The 22,104-nt window shown below is 45.5% G+C and overlaps 1 protein-coding gene across 3 annotated transcripts in view; it reads left to right on the top strand.

Annotated features, from left to right (window-relative positions):
- AUTS2 (activator of transcription and developmental regulator AUTS2) overlaps positions 1–22,104 on the top strand; it is a 769,576-nt gene that overhangs the window by 683,339 nt on the left and 64,133 nt on the right. For all 3 annotated transcript variants that reach the window (XM_067309973.1, XM_067309972.1, XM_067309970.1), the window contains exon 6: positions 10,961–11,009. In XM_067309973.1, coding sequence (XP_067166074.1) covers positions 10,961–11,009 — 49 coding nt within the window. The remainder of the gene's footprint in view (positions 1–10,960; positions 11,010–22,104) is intronic.

Raw genomic sequence — 22,104 nt, 5'->3', positions numbered from 1 at the left:
CCTAGTCCATAGCTGCTGGGCCACACTGACACCGTGAATAAAATGCATTGGTAGTCCACTTCTGCAGATGCTCACGTCTGCCACTGGGCTGCACGGAAGTGGCTTGGGTGCTGGGAACATTAGGGTAGGAGGAGCGGAGAAACACGGCTACGTGGGTTAAAATAGCCAGAAAAGGACCCTTAGTCTCTCTCTTGCTTGTTCCCTTCACATTCACAAATGTTTCTCTCTGTCTCTCCTTCTTTTTTTTTTTTTTTCCATCTTTCCTAGGGGCGATGACTGACAGATTAATATATGTCTAGCTACGTGTCTTCGAAATCAAAAGGAAGGTGCTGTCAGAATCGCTTGTCAGAAAATGAGATTAGGCACACTTGTCATTTGCTGAGGATTGCAGTCTTTCAGAGATAAGGTTGCATTTAATGAGTGTAAAAAGCCTCCTTGTGAAAAAGGGGGTGGCGCAGGAGAGGGAGAATGATTATTTTTCTGGTGTCAGCTGAGTGCTTTATCATATAACTTGATACCGCGGCACCCTGGCAGGCACCGATAATGGCTGCTGGGGCTATTGCACCTCTTCAGTTGCTCTGCAGCTTCAAAAGTGATGACTTGTTACCTGCTTTTAAACTCTTCTTGGATGTCGAAACCCACTATCCTGAGGGGGAGAAGCGAGAGCGCGTACCGGGTGGTTGAAAGAGAGACCTGTGAAAACACACGGCGTAAAGGCAACGTGCTAAATGTATAGCCACTTTCCCCAGCAAACTATAAAGAATACTCAGCGGGTTTCGGTGAAATATGGAACTTGTCTGACAAGTGAAGGATAACTAATGAGAAACAGAGCTGTATCCCACTGAAACCAATTGTGTTTTGTTATGGAAAATATTTATCAAGCTTTTTTTTTTTTTTTTTCATTTGTTGGTTCTCCTAACAGCGCCATAATAACTCCTCTTATGTGTGTTATTCGGTTTCTCTCAGTTATTTAAATCTGCAGCAGGGTTTCTTTTCTTTCTTTTTTTTTTGTTTTTTTTTGTTTGTTTGTCAATTGGATATCATCATATGGCACATGAATATTTTAGAGGAATGTTTCATTCGTCAAAGTAATGGTCATTCTTTTGCCAAGTTAATGTCTTTGTACTGTTTAGAAGCTGGCTAAAAGTACAGATTTATTGTTCATAATGTAGCGTCTAAATATGAGATGACAGTCAAAAATGGAATTTATCCGTTCAGCAAAAGAGACCCTGCATTAGCTACATGTTTTTGCAATAATACTTCTTTACTGGGCTTACCTCTTTTAAAATTATCCTTGGAAGAACAGCTTTCTGTCGTATGGGCTCCTCATCAAATGAGATGTGATTTTCATTATTTTGCTTGAATGTTAGAAAATGAAAGAAATGACTTGATTGGTTTCCGGTGCTGATTCAGCATTTCCTGGGCTAAAAATGACCTGAAAAACAGAATGGGATTACAGCACATAATAATGGATGCTTTATTCAGTGATAAGAAAGTCTCTTCCTCTGACTGAGGAGGATGAAAAATATTCCTCTCGTATCCATGGATTCAGTACATAGATATTGACAGACAAATTAATTTGAAATACTTCTGCAGTTTCACAACCCACTAGCAGGCAGAAATTAGGGGAAGATAATGGCCCCAGCTTAAAAGCGGTGCATTTATGAAGTGTACTCACAGCAGTGCTAGTGGATGGGGAAGAATTTATCTTGTAGCTCCTTATTTTGCGATAGAAGTTTACAAATGCTTCTGGTTAGACTATGCAGCGTAGCCGGCGGCTTCAAGAGCCGAGCAAGGACTCAAGGAGCTAAATCCACCTAAGTGATGTCCCACAATATATTTGGTAACTCAGAATTTAAACAGCAGGAAGAAGAGGAGATAAAATGTGTGTTTTCTGATTGGAAGGTTATAGCCAATGTGGTGATTCTTGCTCTTCATCATTGGCAGAGGGAAAGAAAGGCGGTTGTGGTGTTCACCTCCAATACTTCGCATTATTTGAAGAAGCCTGGGGGGAGAAATGCCTTCATAATTGCAGAACAGGGAAGATTTCTTTTCTGTACAGTGAATGGATTCAGAAAATTATCCAACCTCCTCTAGGTGTGCAAAACTGGGCTAAACTCTGTCCCGGGAAGCAGTGGAGACCAGGCAGTATTTTTATAGGATCAGGCCCTTAAGGATAACGAAGGCAGAGCAGCCCTGTTGTTCAGCTAAGCCCCAATTTTTATCTTTGTTTCCATTTGGAACCCAAAATCATAAAACTGCCTGCAGAGTGGTTGCCTCGCTGTTCCTATAAATGAGAATTCCAGCTTTTATGCTAATTCAGTTTCAGGTTTCTTTGAACCTGCAGTTTATGGGCCTCTGCTTCAAACTGCAATCTGTTCTGCATAAAAGAAGGGATTACCAAGTGTTTTAGTTTTGCAAATGCTGCAGAAAGAGAAAAATAATAATAAAAAAGTTGCACTGTCATTAATACTCTCTCGCCAAAGTTTTCTGCTTTGTCAAGTAAAAAAAAAAACTTCACTTAGGTTTAAAATGTAGCCAGCGATATTACAGAGCCCAGTAGTTCTGTTGCCTTCTCCTTGGTGCTCTTGAGCATCTACTTTCTGTGTAACCTTTTCCCCCCGTCTTACCTTAGCTTGAAGACCACGTGTGCTCTTTTTCCACTGAACGGGCAGTCAAGCAAGCAGGACTTTCATCTCCTGCCAGGCGTCCACCTGGTGTGCCAGTGGCTCACCTTCGGGGCGGTAACGTGCCCCCGCGCACAGGATCCGTCCTCCTGGCAAAATCCCATCTCTGAGCAATCTGTCTTTCTCCCAACATCTGGTGCCACCTTTTACGGCGTAAGCAAGCGGTAATGTTGTTTGTCGTAACGTTCGTTGAGGTCACTCGTAAGAACAGGTACTTTGCTTGAACCTCTTTAAGGCATTAAAGTTTAAGTACTTTCCATTTGGGACATTATGGCATCGCTAGCTGTTCAGAGCCATAAAGCTCCACTGATAGCTCCATAAATTCTTTTCTTGAGGAAAAGACCCTGCATCTCCTCTCCAGTAATGGCCAAAATTATATATGTTTTCAAAGCATTATGGAGGACTTTATAAGGCATCATAATCGCACTCCAAACGCAGACAGCATCGTGTCTTCTGGAAAGATTAGCCACTTATTGGAAACATAAATGTTTCCAGTCTTTAAGAGAATACCAAAGCCTTGGAATATCCGGTTTTCACATTGCCAGGAAAAAACTGCAGAACCTTCCAGGTGAGATGAGGTTTGCCATAAATAATTTAATCCGATATAATCTGCTGTAATTTCAATATTCATTTGCTCATTGCTCCAGAGATGAGTAATTCTTCTTTGGAATTACTGTACTGCTTGGAAACGAATGTCTGCTTCTCTGCCTGCCATCTAAGCTGCTTTAGGTCATTTTTATAAAATGGTTGGATCTGAAAACCTTTTTCAGGCAGTGAAAAATTTTGAAATCGCTTTTGATCCAAGTTCAGTGCTCTTCATTTGGCTGCTGTTGGGGCAGAAACAAATGTCGATGCTGACAGAGACCGCAGACAGATGAAAAAATTTTGGCAAGGTCCCATGTAGATAAGAGACAGAAGATTTCAAAAGCCTATCCAGGCATATCTTAAGACTCTAGAAAGTATTGCTGTCAGGAAAGATGGAAGCTTGATCCAAAGGCCATTGAAATCATTAGGAGCTTTTTTTTTTTTTTTTTAACTTTATCTTAATTTGGCTTTGGGTGAATTCCTAAACTCTAAACATCAGATCCAGAATTATAAAATGCATTTCATGCGTGTATAATGTTCTAGCAGGAAAGCAGAGGTCCTCTACTTATCTTTAAGACATAAATAATGAACATAATGAGGCCCACAGCCCTGCCAATAAACCTTCACAGCCGCAGGGAGATGAGTAGTAAATGCTTTTCGGATTTTGTGTTTGCTGAGATTTCAGGTGTGGCATGTGGTTAATGTTTGAAAAATCTAGTACAGACAAGCCTGTAGTTTAATCCAGGCTGAATTTATCAAATTAAAGTCTTGTGAGGAGTCTAGGCTTTAATTAGACCCCTTCATACCATGCCAAGATGTATAAAGTCTTGACCAAAGTGTTCATAGAATATATTACCTACCACACCCTAATATTACGCCTTTAATTCCTAGTCTAGATACAGCCTTTGACTCCTCCTGTTATTGTGCTAAGAACATTATACCATTTTAACGTCTTTATTTTTGATGGGGACTGAAAACTGGACTCCAGCCATCCACTTACTTCACTGAGGTCATGAAATAGCTGATAGATGGCAATGACTTTTGGCCATTGTCCGCTGTTTATCCGAGAAACCAGACATGAAGCCTCCTCTGTTGGGTTTCTAGATGAGGATATGGTAATCTGCCTCTCTGACAGCGGGATTACTCTTTACAGCACGTGTCTATTAGGAGATGCGAAAACCCGTGAAATACTAACAGCCAACGTCTGTGCTCAGATATGTTGTAGAAAGCTAAAATAATGCTAACGTGAAGAACTTAGAACTTTATTTTCCATTGCTATAACCGAGACCTAAACTTGGCCATGAATTTTTTAATTCTCTGATGAAGATGATTTGTCACAGCTTTGCCAAAGTAGTCCTGCTCCTTACCAGACACATAATGAACACACGGCAGTGTTTGCAACCACAGTCTTAATTTGGGGCTGTCATTGTGGATGCATTTGTCTTCTACTTATTGTTATTGTTACTGTCGTGCATGTTCCCACTTAGTTGTCCCAGTGGAAACTATTACAGTCAGTGCAACTGTACCTGAAATATCAGTTCTGGAGAAGTCACAAAATAACACTGAGGAGGAAGAACGTTCACGAATGGATCATACCGTGGAACCCTTAGGATGAGGGTTAATGAGAAATATTTGCATAAAATGCTGTAGTTCTGTATCAGTAATTGGTAGGAAGTTTTTCTTAGGTATGCCTTTCTTAATTGGAGCACTACTTGCGTGCACTTTTTAGGCCATTTTTTCTTCTCCTTTCGTGCTGTAGCGTTTGCTTTGACCGTGTAGGCCTTCGGAGCTGCTGAAGTGTTAGGTGCCTGACTCCACTGGGTTACTGCCAGGGGCCGTGGAGTAGGATCTCAAATGAGGCATTCCCCTACTCATCTCACGTCATCGGGGCACCATCCCCTAGGCAAGCTCAGAGCTGGCCAAGAACATGAGTGTGTCTTCCAAGCACCCCTGACTAGGAGGGTTCAGTTTGAACTGTTATGAGATCTAGACTTGATGCAAACTAGGCACTTCAGCTTGGACTTCTGCATCAGGCCACTCTGAGATTGGGTTGATGTGTGTGTACGTACTAGGTTGGGCTTAATCAACACCTCCTCAGCACAGCTCTGTCGAGGGCAACCACTAACTTGCAACCATCTCTCTGTTTTTAATATCTGGCTAGTATAGGCAGTCCCCATCTCTTCTTTGCAAGTGGCACCTCCTCAAGGCTGAGGTGGGCAGGTGAGTAGGACTTGCACAACCAAATACTTCAGAGGATCTAGCTCACATCCAAATGGGCCTTCTTGGAGGCCACTGAAGTTTAATTCCTTTAGGATTCCTAGCCCTGCATTGATTCAAAACCAGCGGCTGACTCTTTTAACGCTCACTAGGCATGGCCTCAGAAGCCCTTAAGACCTATCTTACTACCTATCAGTTTCTCAGGAAACATTAGGTTGTACAGGCCTACTATGCCAATGAGCATAACTGCTCATCTTCACATCAGTTTGGTTTATAGAAGATATCATTTGGCTGTGATTGCCTTGCTTCAGTGCGTAATCATTTATATAATAATGTACCCGAGCATTTATTTTCTGCGGGGGCTATTACTAATGGTGTGCAGCATGCAAGAAAAATCTTGAGTGACTAGTAACTTTGTTGCCTGTCACCGATAACATTTGGTGCTGAAACTAAATTAAGGCAAGTCTGTGGGAGAATAAAAGCCATGGCCACATCTGTACGCTGTCAAAGACCGGTGTATCTCGGGTGCTCCAACTTCACGGACAGTCTGAGGGTTTCATGCAAGTCATCGCTTCTACAGTTAAGGACGTTTTCCCCCGTGGGTTACAAACTGATGAATGCGATCTTAACGCGTTCTGTCCTCGCGAAGGGCTCCAGAGAGCGTCCGCGACGGACACCGGTGCGTGCGTGCTCCGCGCGGCAGGACCGCAGCGGGGCTCTGCGGGCGCTGCTCGATTCCCCGCGGGCGGCGGCGCCGACGGGGGGGGGGCACCGGGGCCGGGGCCGGTCCCCGAGGGCGCGGCCGCGGGACGGCACCTGCCGCGCTGCCCCCGGCGCGGAGCGGAGCGCGGCGCCCCGCGGGACGGGACTGGACGGGACGGGACGGGACGGGACGGGGCGGCGGCAGCAGCGCGGCGGCGCGGGGCGGGGCGGGCAGGAGGCAGGCAGGAGGCAGGCAGGGAGGGAGGAGCTGGCCGCGGCGGCCGGGTGGGAAGTGCCTCTCGGAGCGGCGCGCAGTGCGGAGCGCCCGGGCGGCGGCGGGAGGCGGCGAGGTGCGGCCGGCAGCGGCAGCCGCGCCGGGCGGAGCGGAGCGGAGCGGAGCGCGCCGCTCCCCCCCGCTGCGGATTACAGGCTTGCGACGTGTTTCGGCGGAGCCGCGGGATTTGGGGGCCGAGCCGCTGCGTCTCCCCGATGGAATTCACCTGAGCGCGGCCGCGGGCGAGCCTCGGCGGCGGCGCGGGGGGACACCGGCTCCCCGGGAGCCCGCTTTGTCTCGGCAGAGGACGGGCAGGAATAGCATGACTTTTTAAAACAAAGCAAGAGAGAGAGAGAAAAAAAAGAAAAAAAGAAAAGAAGCGCGAAGGACCCCCTGCCGCTGGCAGATGAGCGCCGCCGGCGCCGCACCCGCGCTGCCCCGCCGAGGGAGGTGCGTGTGACAGGAGGGGCCGCACCGCCCCGGCATCTGGAGTTGCTCCACGCCGCCTGCCGCGGAGGGCGGCCGCGCACCGGGGCTGCGTGGGGCCGCTGCCCCTGGCTTGCTGCCGCCGCTGCCGCCGCCGCACATGGTTTTCTTTGTCCTGCTGCTGCTTTATTAGCTTTCCGCGGCCGCCGCTTTCAGCGCACACACTCGCACACACGCACACCCCCCTCTCTTTCTCTCTCCTCCCAGGGAACCATCTTGCAGGGAGAAGGGGGGAGGGGGGGCTCCTGCGCTTTTCCTCTCGCTCTCCTGCAAGGATGTCCGCCGGCGCGATTTGGGTGCCCTGCCCGGAAGGAATTGTGCCCCTGAAGGATTAGTTTGGGTTTCGCTTTGAGACTTTCAGAGCCGCCCTGGATCGGAGTTTGGCGGCGCGCACCTCCCCGCGGCGCCATGAGCTCCCGGCTGTCAGTAGCGCTTAAGCCCCGGCGAGCAGGTAAAGCCGCTGCGCGGGCCGCGGCGGGGGGGCTGCGCGCTGCTCGGCCGCCCCTCGCCTCCCCCGCGGCGGGCGGCGCAGCGCCCCGCGGAGGCGCCGCCGTCCCGGGCGGTCGGGGGCGGTGTCCGCCCCTCCGGGGCGCGCTGAGCCGCGCTGCGCTGCGCGCTGGCGGGCGGAGGGGCCGCGGGCGGGCTGGGGGCAGGTGCGCGGCGGCGCTGGTGGCGGCGCAAGTGGAGCTGCGGGAGCGCGGGCCGGGAGTGAGTCAAGGCGCTCTGTCTGGACGGGAAATATTTTAGCAATACGTCTCCTTGAGTGGCAGGACGTTCCTCGAGGAGGGAAAAAACACTCTTTCGGTCATTTTTTTGTTTTTTCTTTCTTTTTTTAGCTCGGGGACTGCCGACGGCTTTCGTTTCGCGTTGGAAAGGATTAAGCGGGGCTGGGTAGCAAGGGGATTTCTAGGGGAAAACGGGCAGAGGGCAAGGGAGGGAACTGTTTGTGATCCGCTTGGGCTCTGCTTTCCACGCCGGCTGCTGGAGAAGCTGGAGGAGGGTGACTTTTTTCAAAGACGTTTGTTGGGGCCCTGCTGCACCTTGGCTAGAGTCGTGTGCGCGCTGAATCCGCTTGGAGCCGCGTTCCCCAGCGCACCGGGGGCAGCAGATAGCGCCTCCTGCCCATCAGCTGCTCGGAGAGGACTTGAGCGGTGGCAGTGAGCTGGATGAAGGGGAACGAAGACGCGGGTTTAGTTGTCTCCCGGAAAGGGGAGCTCTGAGCTGGTCTCCTTCGCTTAACCATCGAGGTTTGACCCCTTAAAGCACGCGTCGCCGAAATAAGAACACTTCGTGGGCTATAGGTGCTGGTCGATATAGAGGCGTGCTTAAGTCAGCACTGCGAGGACAGTATATTGTAACCTTCTGCACGAGTGTAGAGTTATTTCAAAAGATTAATTTGGCCTTCTGTTCTTTTAGTGCGATACGACTACTTAATTATGGAAAAAATATTAATTGCATCGAAATTAGTTGATACGGTATCATTTGCTGGCAGAGATTATATTTATTGCTGTATCAGTTGTACATTGACCGCAATCAGTGTCTCTCATTTAAACCAAATTTAAAAGTAATCCAATACACAGGCAAAGTTTCGTCTCTTGGTTCAAGCTAGCGAGGTGGTTATTGGTTATTTGTGTGGTAACCTGGGCAATGTTATTTTTTTGAGCTGCTGTTCCCTTCAACATCGGGGTCAGTAATGCAAAAATGAGATTCGCTTTCTGGCAACCTTTGTCTTTGTGAAATTATTCCTTTAATATATGCATATCGTGCTGCTGATCGTATCCCTAATTTGCTCACGAGTGATGCTCCTGCAGAATGTATTGTGCACCACGTTATGCCTAACAAGTGCCACTTGGAGGTCTCACAACAGTGTTTCTTACCGTTTTATGCAATATAAGGGAAAAGATTTCACCTGAAAATTCTTAGCTTAAAAAAAATCTGTTGGTTTACTTTTGGCATTAGAGCAAACTTCTTAAATGTTTTCCTCTCTCTCGCTGTTGTTTGGAAAAACCGAGGGAGTAGGAAACACACAGCTTCCCTATGCTGTTTCATTTTAAAACAGTAAAATAAAATAATAATTGAAAGTGTAAGAAGGTTTGGGGTTTTTTTTAATAAAGTGATACGGGTTTTATTTTTAGAAGAAATACTGGTGTGGAGAGTTCTGACTTCTAAGGGAAGCTGCATATGAAAAGGCAACAACAGATGAGATTCACTGGGAAAGGTTATTATTTTTAATCAGAGAGCAGGCTGATTGGCAAGGTTATGAAAGCACTGAGCATCTCTTAATGTGTTGGACTAATATCGGACTGCTCTTTAAAGCACGTGGCCTTCTTGATCTCTTCAATTTGTACTTTATTCACATATTTTCATTAATTTAGCGAAAGTCATCACCAAATAATAAATCCATCACTGGGCAATAAATCCAGTGTTTACAAGGTATTTAATCGAGAAGAAGTATACCGCTTCAGCTTTTAAATAAGCCAACAGTAATCTAGTAAAATCTGTTTAGAAGTCTAAAAAAGAATAAAGCCATTTTTAATATTAATCACAGAAATCTCTTCTGTTGTTAACTTGAGGGCAAGGAAATTATTTCAGTGTGGTATTATAGTATAACATGCAATCAGAACGGTATCGACTTATTTATCTATTGGTAATTTCACACCTAAATTTTAATACTGTAGAGATATTTAAATACCTTGTTTGATTTTTTTTTTCTTGGTTTTGAATTCAAAAATTCCTGCCCTTTAACAAAAAATACAACCTGCTTTCCAAATATACAATGCTCTTTAATTATTTTTCCTGAATCCAGTGAGAAAACTGTTCTGTATCAGTGAAAAAAGAAGACTAAAATATTGCTCAAATGTTGCATTTTTTTCCTCTCTGACTGCAGTATTTTGTTACTGAGCACACTTCTTTCTGTGTATTTTCAAAAAGCAGACCATCTCTCCACAGTGTTGTGTCCAAAATATAGTTCAAATTTGAACAGCTAGCTGTATTTTATGATTGTGGATAGGGTACAAGTTTAAGCTTTAGATGTGTATGTATATACGTGTGCGTACACATCCGTACATAGATGCCTAAACTTCGTTCTTTCTATTTTTGGAATCAGGATGTTTGCAAAATTAATATTTGCAGTGTTCTGCAGTCTGATTTCTTACCATTATAGGTTTTGAAAGGAGGAGCACAACATTTTTGCGTGAAACTTAAATAAGGCTTTTAAGTAATAGGTAAAAAGATTAACTAAAATACTTACATACAAACAGCAGTAGTAGATAAGATGCTAACACAATTTTAGGAGGAGAAAAACCTCCCATAGATAAAGATAACATGATGAAAAACAAAATGGATTATTAGTTTACTTACAGACTGTGGTGTCTAGAATCAATTATTCTGACTGAGGCAAATCCTATGTGGAAATATTACTATTAAATACTAATAGTGGTCTTCTTTTTCAAAGAATATATAAGAGCAATTTATATAATTACTAATTTATCAACCCTGTTTTAAAGATACTAAAAAATCAAATGGTTACCACAGTAGGGGGTCTCCCAAAATATTAAAAAAAAAAAAAGAGAGAGAGAGAAAAAAGAGAAAAAGAAACCCACAGTTCTGCAAATTCCTGAAACTGGATTATATGATTCAAAATCATGGCTCTTCTCAATTGCAAAATCAATGTCAGAATGTATTGGATAATTACAGTACCAAAATACAGTTTGTGTGCAGCTAATACGTTGAATAAAAAATCATTTCTTTCTTTATTAAATAGAATTTTTCCAAATAAATATCTGTACTGCAGGGTGGTGAAGCACAGCCAAATAGCACCACCTTATGGACGTTTTCTTCTGAGGCTGCAGCTTTCATTAGCTCTCTTGGTTTTGTTTCCTAATTTGCTCTTTTTTTTTTTTTTTAATATAGGTACATATATGTGTGTATATAAATATACTGGCATATCTTTTGAAACGTAACACTTGTAGAAGATGTAACTTTTTTTTTTTTTTTATTGGTCTTTCAGGCATCTGATGCCAGCTCTGAAAAACTGTTCAACGCTGTTACAAATAAAGGTAAGACTGCAATTCACATCACAAACATATTTTTTTCCCCATACATTTCTTTTCATGGCAATTTCAATGGGAGATGAAATGTAACTTGTCTTGCAGAGATGTTGCAATCAGCTTGTTAGTGCTTTTTATGTTTCTCTTGGTTTCAGACATGTTCTGTATGCTTGGTAATTGCTTTGCTTAAGCAATATAATATAAAGGCTTTAAATAATGCATTGCCTGCCAGGTCAGAATTAATTTAAATAACAATATTAGGAATAGTTTATTTTACAAATGGCTTTAATTTAAGCTCATTTAAATAACTGTAAGAGTTTTCAAAATGTTTTAACTTGATTGTTACTCATCAGCTACATGATAGACGTGGAATTATGAATAGCCAATTTGCACTGCTGACAGTAATAACCAGCCAACGTTTAGTATTCACAGGATAATAGTCATAAACCATGGCTTACTGTGCTGTATGCTTTCTGTAAAGTTAATAAATGATATAGAGGGCCACATTTAAATATTCAGTATCCCATTAATTTCTTGCAAACAGCAATATAAAGAGAGAGTGGCTAATGATATAACAGTACATTAAGGGAAAACTTACCCTAAATCAGTGCCACAAGCTGCTGTGCGGAGCTTATCCTGAAGCGGCATTAGAAAGACTGTAGGCTTTGGGTTTGTTTTTTTTGCTTTGAACTGTGTTTTTTCCGAGGAGGGTTGAGGAGCGGCTCCAGACATGGCTTGTGCCAATGTGTATAATCCAAAGCCTTTAAAGTGCATCAGCTTTTCTACTTTTTTCACCCCACTGTGTATGGCAGTGCATGATAACTGCTTAGTAAAAAGGTGTGAATCTAGCTCTAAACCTAGCTCTATTTTAGCTTGCTGATATTTTTTTTGGAACATTTGAGTCAGTCCGGACTATCGAGTACGGATTTGATTTTAGTTTGGGATTTAGGTACTGTTCGTTGACCAGCTGTGGATTTGCTTAGTTATTCGCCCCTTGCGCTTCTCACGCGGTTTGGGCTTGGGTTTTTTATTCCGATGGGTCGTTCCGGTGGTTTTCTGTGCTTTTGAATTCATGAAGCCGCAGTCGTTTAGCTGGGGACAGTTCTGGGACCCCGTTACATTTGGGATTCCCCTGCTGATAGACTGTCGCTAGTGAAATTTGGAGGGGGGGGGAAGGAAGGAAAAAAAAGGGAAAAAAAAGGGAAAAAAAAAAGAAGGAAGACTTGTGTGTTTGGAGTGACCCAAGGCCCCCAAACTACATGTGACTGCATCTTTATTTTGCTAATTTGCTGTAAAAAGCTTTGGCAGTTGAGCCGGCCTTTCTTGGGGCCGGGCCAGGGGAGAATAGGAGCCAAGGCGGTGAATGGACATTCCTCGCCGGCAGCCTGTAACTAGGGTGAAGGGCTCTCGTCAGCCCGAGAATGAGGAGTGATTGATGAAGAGCAGGCCCCTGCTCCTCTTCCTTTCGTTTTCTTTCTGGAATTGAGCGCATTTCCCACATTCTTATTTTTGTTTACTTACCGAGGAGTTTGCTTCGTGGCATCTATTTGGTTGTGAATAAGCGCGCTTGACAGGGAGCCTTTTCTTCCGAGGTACTTTTCTGTGGTGATTTAGTTCCCTTGAAAGGATTAGGGTTTCTTTGTGTAGCCTAAAATCAACATGGGCTTTTCGAAGCTTTGCTTGGGAAACCGTACACAAATAAGCTTTTTAGTTGATGGTAGATTATGCCTTTGCCCCTTATTTCCATCAAAATGGCGTCTTTCTTTTCTCCTCCTGAGTTTCCCCTTAAAGCCATATGCTAATTCCTGTTGGGAACATGAATGACAAGGGGAAGAATCAATGCAAATCCAGGTGCGGCAAAACTAGGCTGACTGGTATTTTTTTTTTTAATTTTTTTTTTTTCTCCGCTGGGAGAAAGAGATTAAGGGGAGAGAGGGCGGAAAAAAAGCACGGGGGAGAGTTTTGTTAAAGGGATTAGCGTTCAGACCGCTAAATATCGGGAAAACAACCTCAAAAAGATCCCCCCCGTTCGGAGATAATGTCAATAATTGCTTCCAGACAGGTGCAGGGATTCTCGGGGAGGGCGGCGGGTTGCCGTTAGGCTCTCGCCTTCTCGACGTGTGTGTGCCGTGGGGATGGCTGGCGACTGTCGAGGCGCTGTCAGTTTGATGTATTTCAAGTTCAAGTTCTCGCGTTGCCAATTCAGCCTGTTTGCTTTAAAGCCAGTTCTCCCCCCCCCACCCCCGCTGTGTTGCCTGTTGTTTCTTTTGCCAAAAGCAATAAAAATCACTCTTAAGAAAGGTCAGGTCTGCATTGGATAAGTCAGGATGAGAATCTGCAGAGCTGCTGGCTGACAGAGCAGTGGGAGAGGCGCAGCCCTCCCTGGCCAGAGCCGGTCCTCTCCGACGGCCCTCCAAGTTACCCGAGTTTCACACGCGCACTTTGTCCTGCCCTGTTTATTTTACAAATTATAGCTAGTTGAGGTAGCGGAAATTACAGGAGTAATGTACTCGTAAAGCACGTGAAGCATTTGGGGTCTTGTGGATGCGTTTTATCCGCTTTCTACCAGTCGGTTGTTTTATTACAGTAGAACTTCATGGCTGAAGGTGAGATCAAGCTCGTACTGTGCTTGGATTAGTATGGATGTATCATGTGGAACAGTCTCTTCTTCAAAAATATTAATAATAAGAAAGTCTAGGGCAAAAGGACCCCCCCCACACACACACACACAGCTCCTGTGAGGGGGAAAAACTCTGTGAAGTTTCATGAATTCAGTCCCTCAGCTCCCATGTAAGAGTTAACTGCCCTTAGAGTCTAGTGGTAAGGTGCGTACCTGAGTGCAGATGGGTCCTGTGGGCTTGGGGAGCTGACTCATGGGTTTGGGGGACGCTAGGGGCCATGGTACGTGCGATACCAGAGCAAAGCCTGAGCGGGAGAGGGCTGCGGCAAGCCTGGAGCTGTGGCTGCAGCGGGGTGGGAACTGCTGAGAAGGGCATGGCTTGGTCACCGGGGCAGGAATCGCTGTAGCTGCTGTTGGGATGAGTCGTTCCTGGCTATGAATCAGAGCTCCCAGCTCCATCACTCGGACGCGAGGTCTTTCCGCTGTGGTGCTCGCAGTTATGATGATTCCCGCTGAAATCCAGGGAGGTAAATGCCTAAAGACTGAGAGCCCTTAGTAACATTTGGAAAAGGGATTGGACTGTTAAATAGATGAGATAGACAAGTAACAGAAGATGAGAAGCCTTACCTTCCCATTAGGAATAATAAACTGAGGCATGGATTGGGTAAACTACTTCTGCAAGGTTGTATGAGCCTGTGGAAAAGTCAGGAGTCGAGCTGGGACCTCCAGTGCATGGGAGCAGCCAGGGAGCTCGTCCTCCCTCCTGCCCCACCAGGGCTGCAGCAGCTCAAGGGGAATGCCCATGTTTATTAAGTGCCAGGGATATCTGACTGCCTTTCCAGGTGATTTCAATGTGCTTATGAAAATCAATAGTGGGATGTGTCCTTATGTCAGTGTTTCCCACGCTGCTCTGCCCTGTGTCAGCCTTTCAGATGGACTTTCTTATCACGTTGCTTTGATTGGCCTGAGGGCATCGCCCAACTGCAGCTCCAGGTCTAGTCTGTCCCCTCCCTCTGTGCAGTGTATACCTTCCGATTTCAGAATCGCTGCTTATAGTCTTCTTGTGTTTTAAAAAAACATGTCAACTTTTCCTTAGCATCTCAGTGTCAACCGTAATAACATTAGTTCTGTCCCAAATACAGAGTTTTGTTCACTAATTTTTGGAACATAACTTTGCAGTATAATTATGTTCTCTTTTCTTTTGATAATTAAAAGAGACACTTCTGAAAGTCATACCATAGAGCAGGCAGCTCCTCCTCCTACTGTGGATTTAATTTATGTTAATTCCCTCCTACGTACTCTTGGAAAACAGCTTTTCCTGGAGGGAGAAAAGAGTCCCAAAGTGGTGAAGTTTCATTTGCGCTGTATGGTGAAGTTTGCCTTTGATCAGAAGCACAATTGGGCTGTTACAGCTTTTTATGTTCAAATTGTTTACAGGATGTTCATGTAAACTTTATGAATCCTTCTGCTTTGTGGTACCACCAGCTGTCAGGGAAATATTTATACTCTCAGCTGGAGACAGATCAAGGCGTCTGGATTACTAGTCCTCGCTAGCGGCTGAAATACCGGTTGGATCAAGCCCTGGCTTTTTAGGTGGTTCTAGAGCAATATCCTTCCCTAGAAAAACAGGCGTATTGTTTTCTGTTCCCCCATCTTTCTTTGGTGAATCATTTCTTGAGGATCCTCTGCAGCATCTGTTTCTGTAAACGAGTAGGGAGCTAAACCAGGCAGATGCTTCTCTTTCCTGAGCCAATTCACAGGAGATGCTTGGCTGTAGAGAAGTGCCCTCTCTCTAAGTGAGCCATCCGCACAACATCTCACGTTGAATATATCTGAATCCACTACAGCATAGATGGCATGCATGCAGTCTTCACATAAAGTGTGCGCCCAACAGCTGACTGCTTCTCCCTCTTTCCACCGAGCCTTCCTCCTTCCTTTCCAAGAGTCCTTAGGAATCTACCTAACATCCTTAGCTATGTTCTCAGCCTTGCTTTTGACTTCTTTGGGGCTGCTCTCTGCATAGTTTGGCCCTCCACACTACCTCTTTCCTCCTCAGGGGAATGATTCTTCCTACTTTGCCGTTAGGGTTATGGAGCAATCCCACTGCCACAGGAAAGACACCAGTCAGCCAAAGAACAGCAGGGACTGTTGAATCATAAAAGTGGCTCCACAGACTTCTTGTGGTTGTTAAGGTGGCCTGCCCTCCCTAAATGACTGCCCTTCCAGTGGAGAGTTTGCTGCTGGCTTTGCATCACTTGATTGCCTTGCATTTCGTGGGTTTCACATGATTTCTCAGTATTTTCTGTGTTTGCTATCTCATTAGTGAGAGGCTGAGCATCTGGAAGAGTATGTTGCTTTGAAGACCGAAGTTTCTTGTACCTGCAAGTTAGATTAGAAGAAATGTTGCATCGCTTCCCTGTAACTTCTAAGTCAGGCAGACAAAAAAAATCAATGTGTGTCTTGAGATGGTCCTTTGTTCGAGTACAGAAAACAGCCAGTCAGTTGTTTTTGTACCATGAAGGCTCTATGTGAGCAAGGCATTTGTTTCCCAACTTCCCATTACACCTGCATTTCTTGTGTCCAACCAGTCCTGTCCAGAGCAGGCTTTCCGTGTCCCCTCCCCTTCCCGTGCTAGAGGTTCTCGGTCTAGGACGCGAGAGCCAGTGCTGGGGGATATAATAGCTATTCCATAGCTGCAAGAGAAGGTCACTGAATAATGTGATGTACCCTGAGTTCCCGTAGAGACAGGTGAAAGTCAAAGGTAGGGCTTTCCAAAACCTTTCAGATTCTTAAATCTGAAATGTTACAGTCTTAAAATAAAGGAGTCTTTCGAGGCATCGCTGATCATTTTTTAAGTTAGCCATTACAAACAAAGAAAAACCATAAAACACCCAGAACAGTTCAAGTACCTGTAGGCACTGGTTTTTCTTAACCAGAACAACTGAAGGAGACAGTTGAAAATGTTCTCGGAAGCCTTGCCCATTTGCACTTGCATCAACTGCTCTCTTTTTTCTCAGTTGGTGACTGTGTTCCTTTACGCATTCATTTAAGGCTGTTGACTTTAGCAAAGTCAAACTATTCCAGTGTCAGAGAGCAAAATGACAATATTTACTAATGCATCATTTCATCTATTCTGGAGAAAGTATTTGTTCTATAGATTAAACTATATTTGATTTTCTCAGAAAGACTTATTAACGTTGGGCTGCAAAACAACAAATTATGAAAATCGATTCAAAATTAGGTTGAAAAATTCTTGGGGGCAAGAGTGTTATGATGGCAAAGATCCTGACTTGATATACTTCAAGATTAGTGGAGTCCAAGTTGGAGTTTGGCATGAAATTTCTTAAAAGGAGCGTCCTGCAGACCTCCCATATCTGGCCTGCTGTTAGTCTCTCCCTTGTAATAAAATGTTGTTTTCTCTGAAAATGTATGTTTATTTAACTAGGTCTCTTTTTGCTTCACAATCTGGATTCCATTCAGTCAGTTACCACTCCAATTAACTAACAATTATTTAACATTAACAGTAATTACAGACGCCAGTTAAGCGCCTACAGATGTCAACTGTTAGCTTTGTACCTAATCACTCAATGAAATGGAGAAAGTTCAACAAACATCAATTAGCCAAGCAATTAGTATGAGGTAGGAAAGAGCATGTTATCGTGTGTGAGCTGATTCAATTTATTTTATTTTGTCAGTAAAACACACACACGCAGACAAGCAGCAATAAGTTGCTGAGATTAGATAAAGCTGCATTGTTTTGCTGTTTATACAAGATTTTCCCCCTCCTCTTCTTTCCCTTACGTAAGGTAAATGTGCTTTGCCAGGCGTTTGTTATCTTATCAAATGCATTTCATTTCAATTGGAAAAGCCCAGCAATGTCATTCGCAGAGGAGACGCAAAGACTGCTACAGCAGTTTGACACCGGTAGACGTGAGTTTTACCCCAGCAGAACGGTCGCCTTAGCAAAGTTACTTCCACCTTAATCTGAGCGTTAAATCAAGGACCGTGCAAACACAAAAGCGCTTAGGCAACAAATCTGCGCTTTTAGATAATACTGAACAATATTAATTGGTGCCTTCGTGTGATTCAGCCATGTATTTAATGCGGATATTCGGTTGAATCACTTCAGGGAGCAAAACCCATTTGGGCTCTGCAACAGTTTGCTTGGTCTGTGCCTTGGTTTTTCCTCGGGCAGCACAGCTGCACAAGGGCTACGTCGACACAACCTGCGCTCTCCCGGCGCGGCTCCGGTGGGAGCAGCCTGCGCCGGAGGAGGGGAAGGAGGGCGAAGGGGATTTAAATTCATACTTAAGATTAAATACTGATACTTAAGGAGAAAAAAAACCCAAAATTTAAAAGAGTATTGTGAAACTCCAGCCTTCATTTGGAGTCACAGTACTTCCAACAGCAGCAGGTAACTGTATACCGCATGTTCATATGGTTTAAAATAAAAAAAGAAAAAAGAGTAGGAATGGGCCATAAATTAACTTTACCTTCAGGCAGAAGCAGTGCATTTCTAACCATCACCCAAGGTGTATTGCAGGCCTCTCTCTTAAGACCTCTTGAAGACTGTAGACCACTCTCCTGTGCAGAAAGTGCCCGGGGTGCAACGAGCCGCCTACCCAGGGGTGCGCGGACGTGCCAGGTGCCCAGCTGTGTAACTAACCCGTCGCTGTAGTCCGTTTTTCTGTAGGATCTGAGGTCTTCTCGCTTGGCACGATTTAACACTCCTTCCTCAAGCTGTCTTATGTTAAACTACTGTTAAGGGGGGGGGGGAACCCTCCAAAGTATCCCATTTCCTTTAGTTATGTATCAAAGTGTTGACACTCTGGATGTCGGGAGAAGTTTCATAGAGGCAGCGATATGAAAACTCTTTTTTTTTTAAAAAAAGTCTTCATTGTTGCTCCGAAAATCAACGCAAACAGGCTGCTTTTCCCCTGTTTCTAAGCCGTCCCCCGAACAAGAACGCCTTTCAGCTTCCTCGCAGCGCCGACATAGCTCAGACGCCTCGCCGCATAAAACGGGCCCACAAAGTACGATATTATTTTATCGTGCGGGCTGCCCACAGGAGTCGGCCGAGTTATTTGCATTAGTCATTGTTTTCCGAAGTGTGGGAATAGAAGCGGGGAGAACCACAGGCAGGCCGCTCGCTCGCTTTCCAAAGGCTCCCCTGGCTTTTTAAAAGCACATATACATATATATATATACACACACACACACACACACACAAACATAAAACACGTGAAGAGAACTTTAACTCTGTGACCTAAGTGCAATAATATTTGTCTGAGGGGGCAGGAAGGCTGAAATAAAGCCTCGAAGTGAGAGCTACCGTGGCCGTCCCAGCGGGAACACCTACGTCGCCGGGGATGATGTTTTAAACCGGTAAATCGTTAACTTTCTCGCTGCTCGGCGCAGTTTGTCGGGAGGGGAGGGAAGGCCGCGAGACGCCGCGGCTTGTCGAGGCAGGGAGAGGGCTGCCGGGGGGCCGGCTTGGCCTGGCGCGGCAGGACAGACGGACCCGGGCTGTCCTCGGTGAGGCCTCCACTCCGTAATGCGCTTCCTCACTTGACTAACTCGAAACGCTTGTTAAGGCCGAGCATCTCCTTAAGTGCTTTGCTGGCCGGGGGCCCCGGGAGCAAATCCTGCGGCACCCTCGAGACTTTCGGCCTCCCGGGAACTGCTTCTGCCTCCGTGTTTGGGCTCCAGCGCCGGTGCGTCGCCCGGGGACGCGTCCTGAGCCTCCGAGGGGGCCGGGAGGCGGCGGGGTCGACCCCCCTCGCCCTGCCCGGCCGCGGTGGGTCCCGCTCGCTTCCCCCCTCCTCACTTCAGCTCTGGCCTTCGTGGCAGTCCTCTGAGCTGCCTGAATTTATTACCTCGCCCGAATATTAAACCCCGCGGGGGAAAGGGAATGCTTTGGCGGCTGTCTCGGTGGAAGGGCTGACGCGCGCCGGAGTCGGGGCAAGGGAAGGGGCAGAAAGGCGCCGGCAGAGCAAGGTGAGGGGAGAGGGGCTGCCCCGCTTTTGGCACCGGCCCGCCGTCAGATCAGCCCAGGCGTAACTTCCAACTTCGCCCTGAAATCGGAACTCGCCCTAAAATCATTCAGTGCATGAAGCTATTTAGTGTAACATAAACTGTTTTCCAAGCTAAGCTTTGCTAGTAGTAACCTGTAGAGCGGCCAGGAGCACGCTGAGAAGTGCTTCAAGTAGTGAGTGATCGTGTTTCGGGAAGGGGCGTTTTGCAGCCTTCAACATGCTGTTGAAAAAAGCCAATGTAAATGTGTGCTTAAAAAGAGGCAAACAGAGGAGCAGATAAACTGATTTAAGTGCCCTTTAGAACAATAAATGGCCTTGACATTTGCTGTGAGAAGCAGGACCTGTGTGTGTGGGGGGGGGCGGGGGTTATATTTATCCAAAATATATTCTTCTAAAAATATATATTTTTGAGCCTAAGACCTAGACTCACATTTTTAAGTGGGACCTGGGAAGAACTTCCAAGTCCAGGAGCGCAAGACTCCAAACGCCCACCCGACTGATGGCACCTGTGTTTACTAGAGCAAGTTTCCCCAGGCACTTAAAATCTTGGTTTTAGGCATGCTCAGGACTTGTCCAAACCTCGTCAGGGCTGCCTGGCTTGTACCTGTTTACAGCCGAAGGAGCTCCCCGAGCCAGATGTTATCCACGCGGTCCTGTGTCCTGTAGCCACTCTGAGTGCTCGTAGACATACCCCCATAGAAGCAAGGGCCTCATGTAACGTGACCAGCAGAAGAAAGTGTCCTAATTACATGCCTGTAGTCGTTAACAGTCTTTGGAGCGTGGTCGTCCTCTGCCATCTGTGAGTGCCTCCATGACTCCTTTATGGTTTTTTTTGCAAAATGTCGTGGCTTCAAATGGGGTGCTTGGTGGTGTCAGGCTCAGCCAGTGGCGAGGTGGTGATGGTGTTTCGCCGTGCTCGAGGAGCACCCAGAGCCCTGTCCTGGGCATGCCACGTGAGCACTGCCCATGGGAGGGAAGCGGGGAGGAAAAAGGAGCAAAACCACCGTCTTTGCTGCTGCTTTTTTTTTTTAATTAGGATTGGAGGACTGGGGAGAGGGAGGAGGTGTAGTGCTGCTGAGCTCCCGTGTCAATTTGGTATCCTTTCCAACTATTTAAGGTTAGCGGGCACTTTTGAAAATTGCGGCCAAAATAATTTGAGTGGCTTGTAATAGAAAACATCTGCTGCAAAGGACGTTGCAGCCTAAGAATGGCTTTATAAAAATAGGTCTGACTAGCAAGAAAACCACAAATTAATCCTTAGTTCATTGACTAGACTGTTAGTCCCATAAGCACTTAAACTTCATTTGTTAAAAGAAACAGCATTTTGGAAATCAAATGCAGATGAGCAAAGTACCCAGCTTTACTTCTTGCTTGCTGGTTTTTATCATTTGTTGTTCGTACAATCATTAGACTTCAGTGGGTATGATTGCTGCGTCGGTAGAACAGAAAAACCCTGTTGCTTTGGCATTAATCATATCAGGATTAGGTTTTGCTGGGCAGAAAAATGGCGCCATTATGCTCTGCCCCATGATAGTAACTGGTTTTGTCTTCTCTCACTTGTATGGTTGAGATAGATGCTTATCAGAATCTGACTTTGGTAATTTTTCAGTGTAGTGCGTGACCTGGCTGTCTCTGAGAAGTGAGGTGAGAAGCTGTGCGAGTAGTACGACATCCTGTTTTGCATCTCAAACCTCAAGTTTAGGGCTGTGTCGACAGTTTAGATAACGGATCTGTTCGGCACTTTTGGGGTGGCACAAGGAGAACATTGTGACTGAGGGAACTGATCTCCAGAGGTGGTACTCTGTGAAAGAGATCTGCTTAAATCTTTCTGACCACATCTAGATGAGGTATCTGAATGACAGCGAGTGCTCTTGACGCTCTTCCTAGGGTCTGAACAGGTCTTATTTAGTTTACTGGGAGAAATGGCATGAATTCATGGGTTCTCACCTGTCCTCTTCATCAAATAAGAGAAAGGAGTAATCTTGGCCTTAATTTGTTGCCAGAAGTTGAGCCTTGTGTTTCTAACTTCCGGTCAAATGGATGTTAATTAATTTGGAGATGAGAATTGTTGCTGTATGAATACAGAACTTCCAGTTTCATTGGAATCTGGGAAAGAATTACTAAGTGAATGGGTGAGCGGAAAGCTTTTAGCATTTTGGAAAAAGCAATGTGGAGGGATAGTGCTGACTATTCAGGTTTGCTGAATGTATGCATCAAGCAAGAATGAAAGCACGCTTGAAAAAATACTAGGAATCGCGCAACACCACGTATATACTCTTTCACCACAACCCAAGAAATCTTGTGATTACATCAGACATGTTTCAAGCAGGTCATTCTGGGTAGAACAGTTTTTGAAGACTGCGGTTCTTGAGTAACTGGCTCATTATAATCCAGTTTATATTTGAACAGTCACGTCTGATTGCAAAAAGGGTGAACAACCCTTAGAATA

The sequence above is a fragment of the Apteryx mantelli genome, chromosome 22, assembly GCF_036417845.1.
Source record: "Apteryx mantelli isolate bAptMan1 chromosome 22, bAptMan1.hap1, whole genome shotgun sequence".
Taxonomy (NCBI): domain Eukaryota; kingdom Metazoa; phylum Chordata; class Aves; order Apterygiformes; family Apterygidae; genus Apteryx; species Apteryx mantelli.
This window is presented reverse-complemented; position numbering and strand designations above follow the sequence as displayed.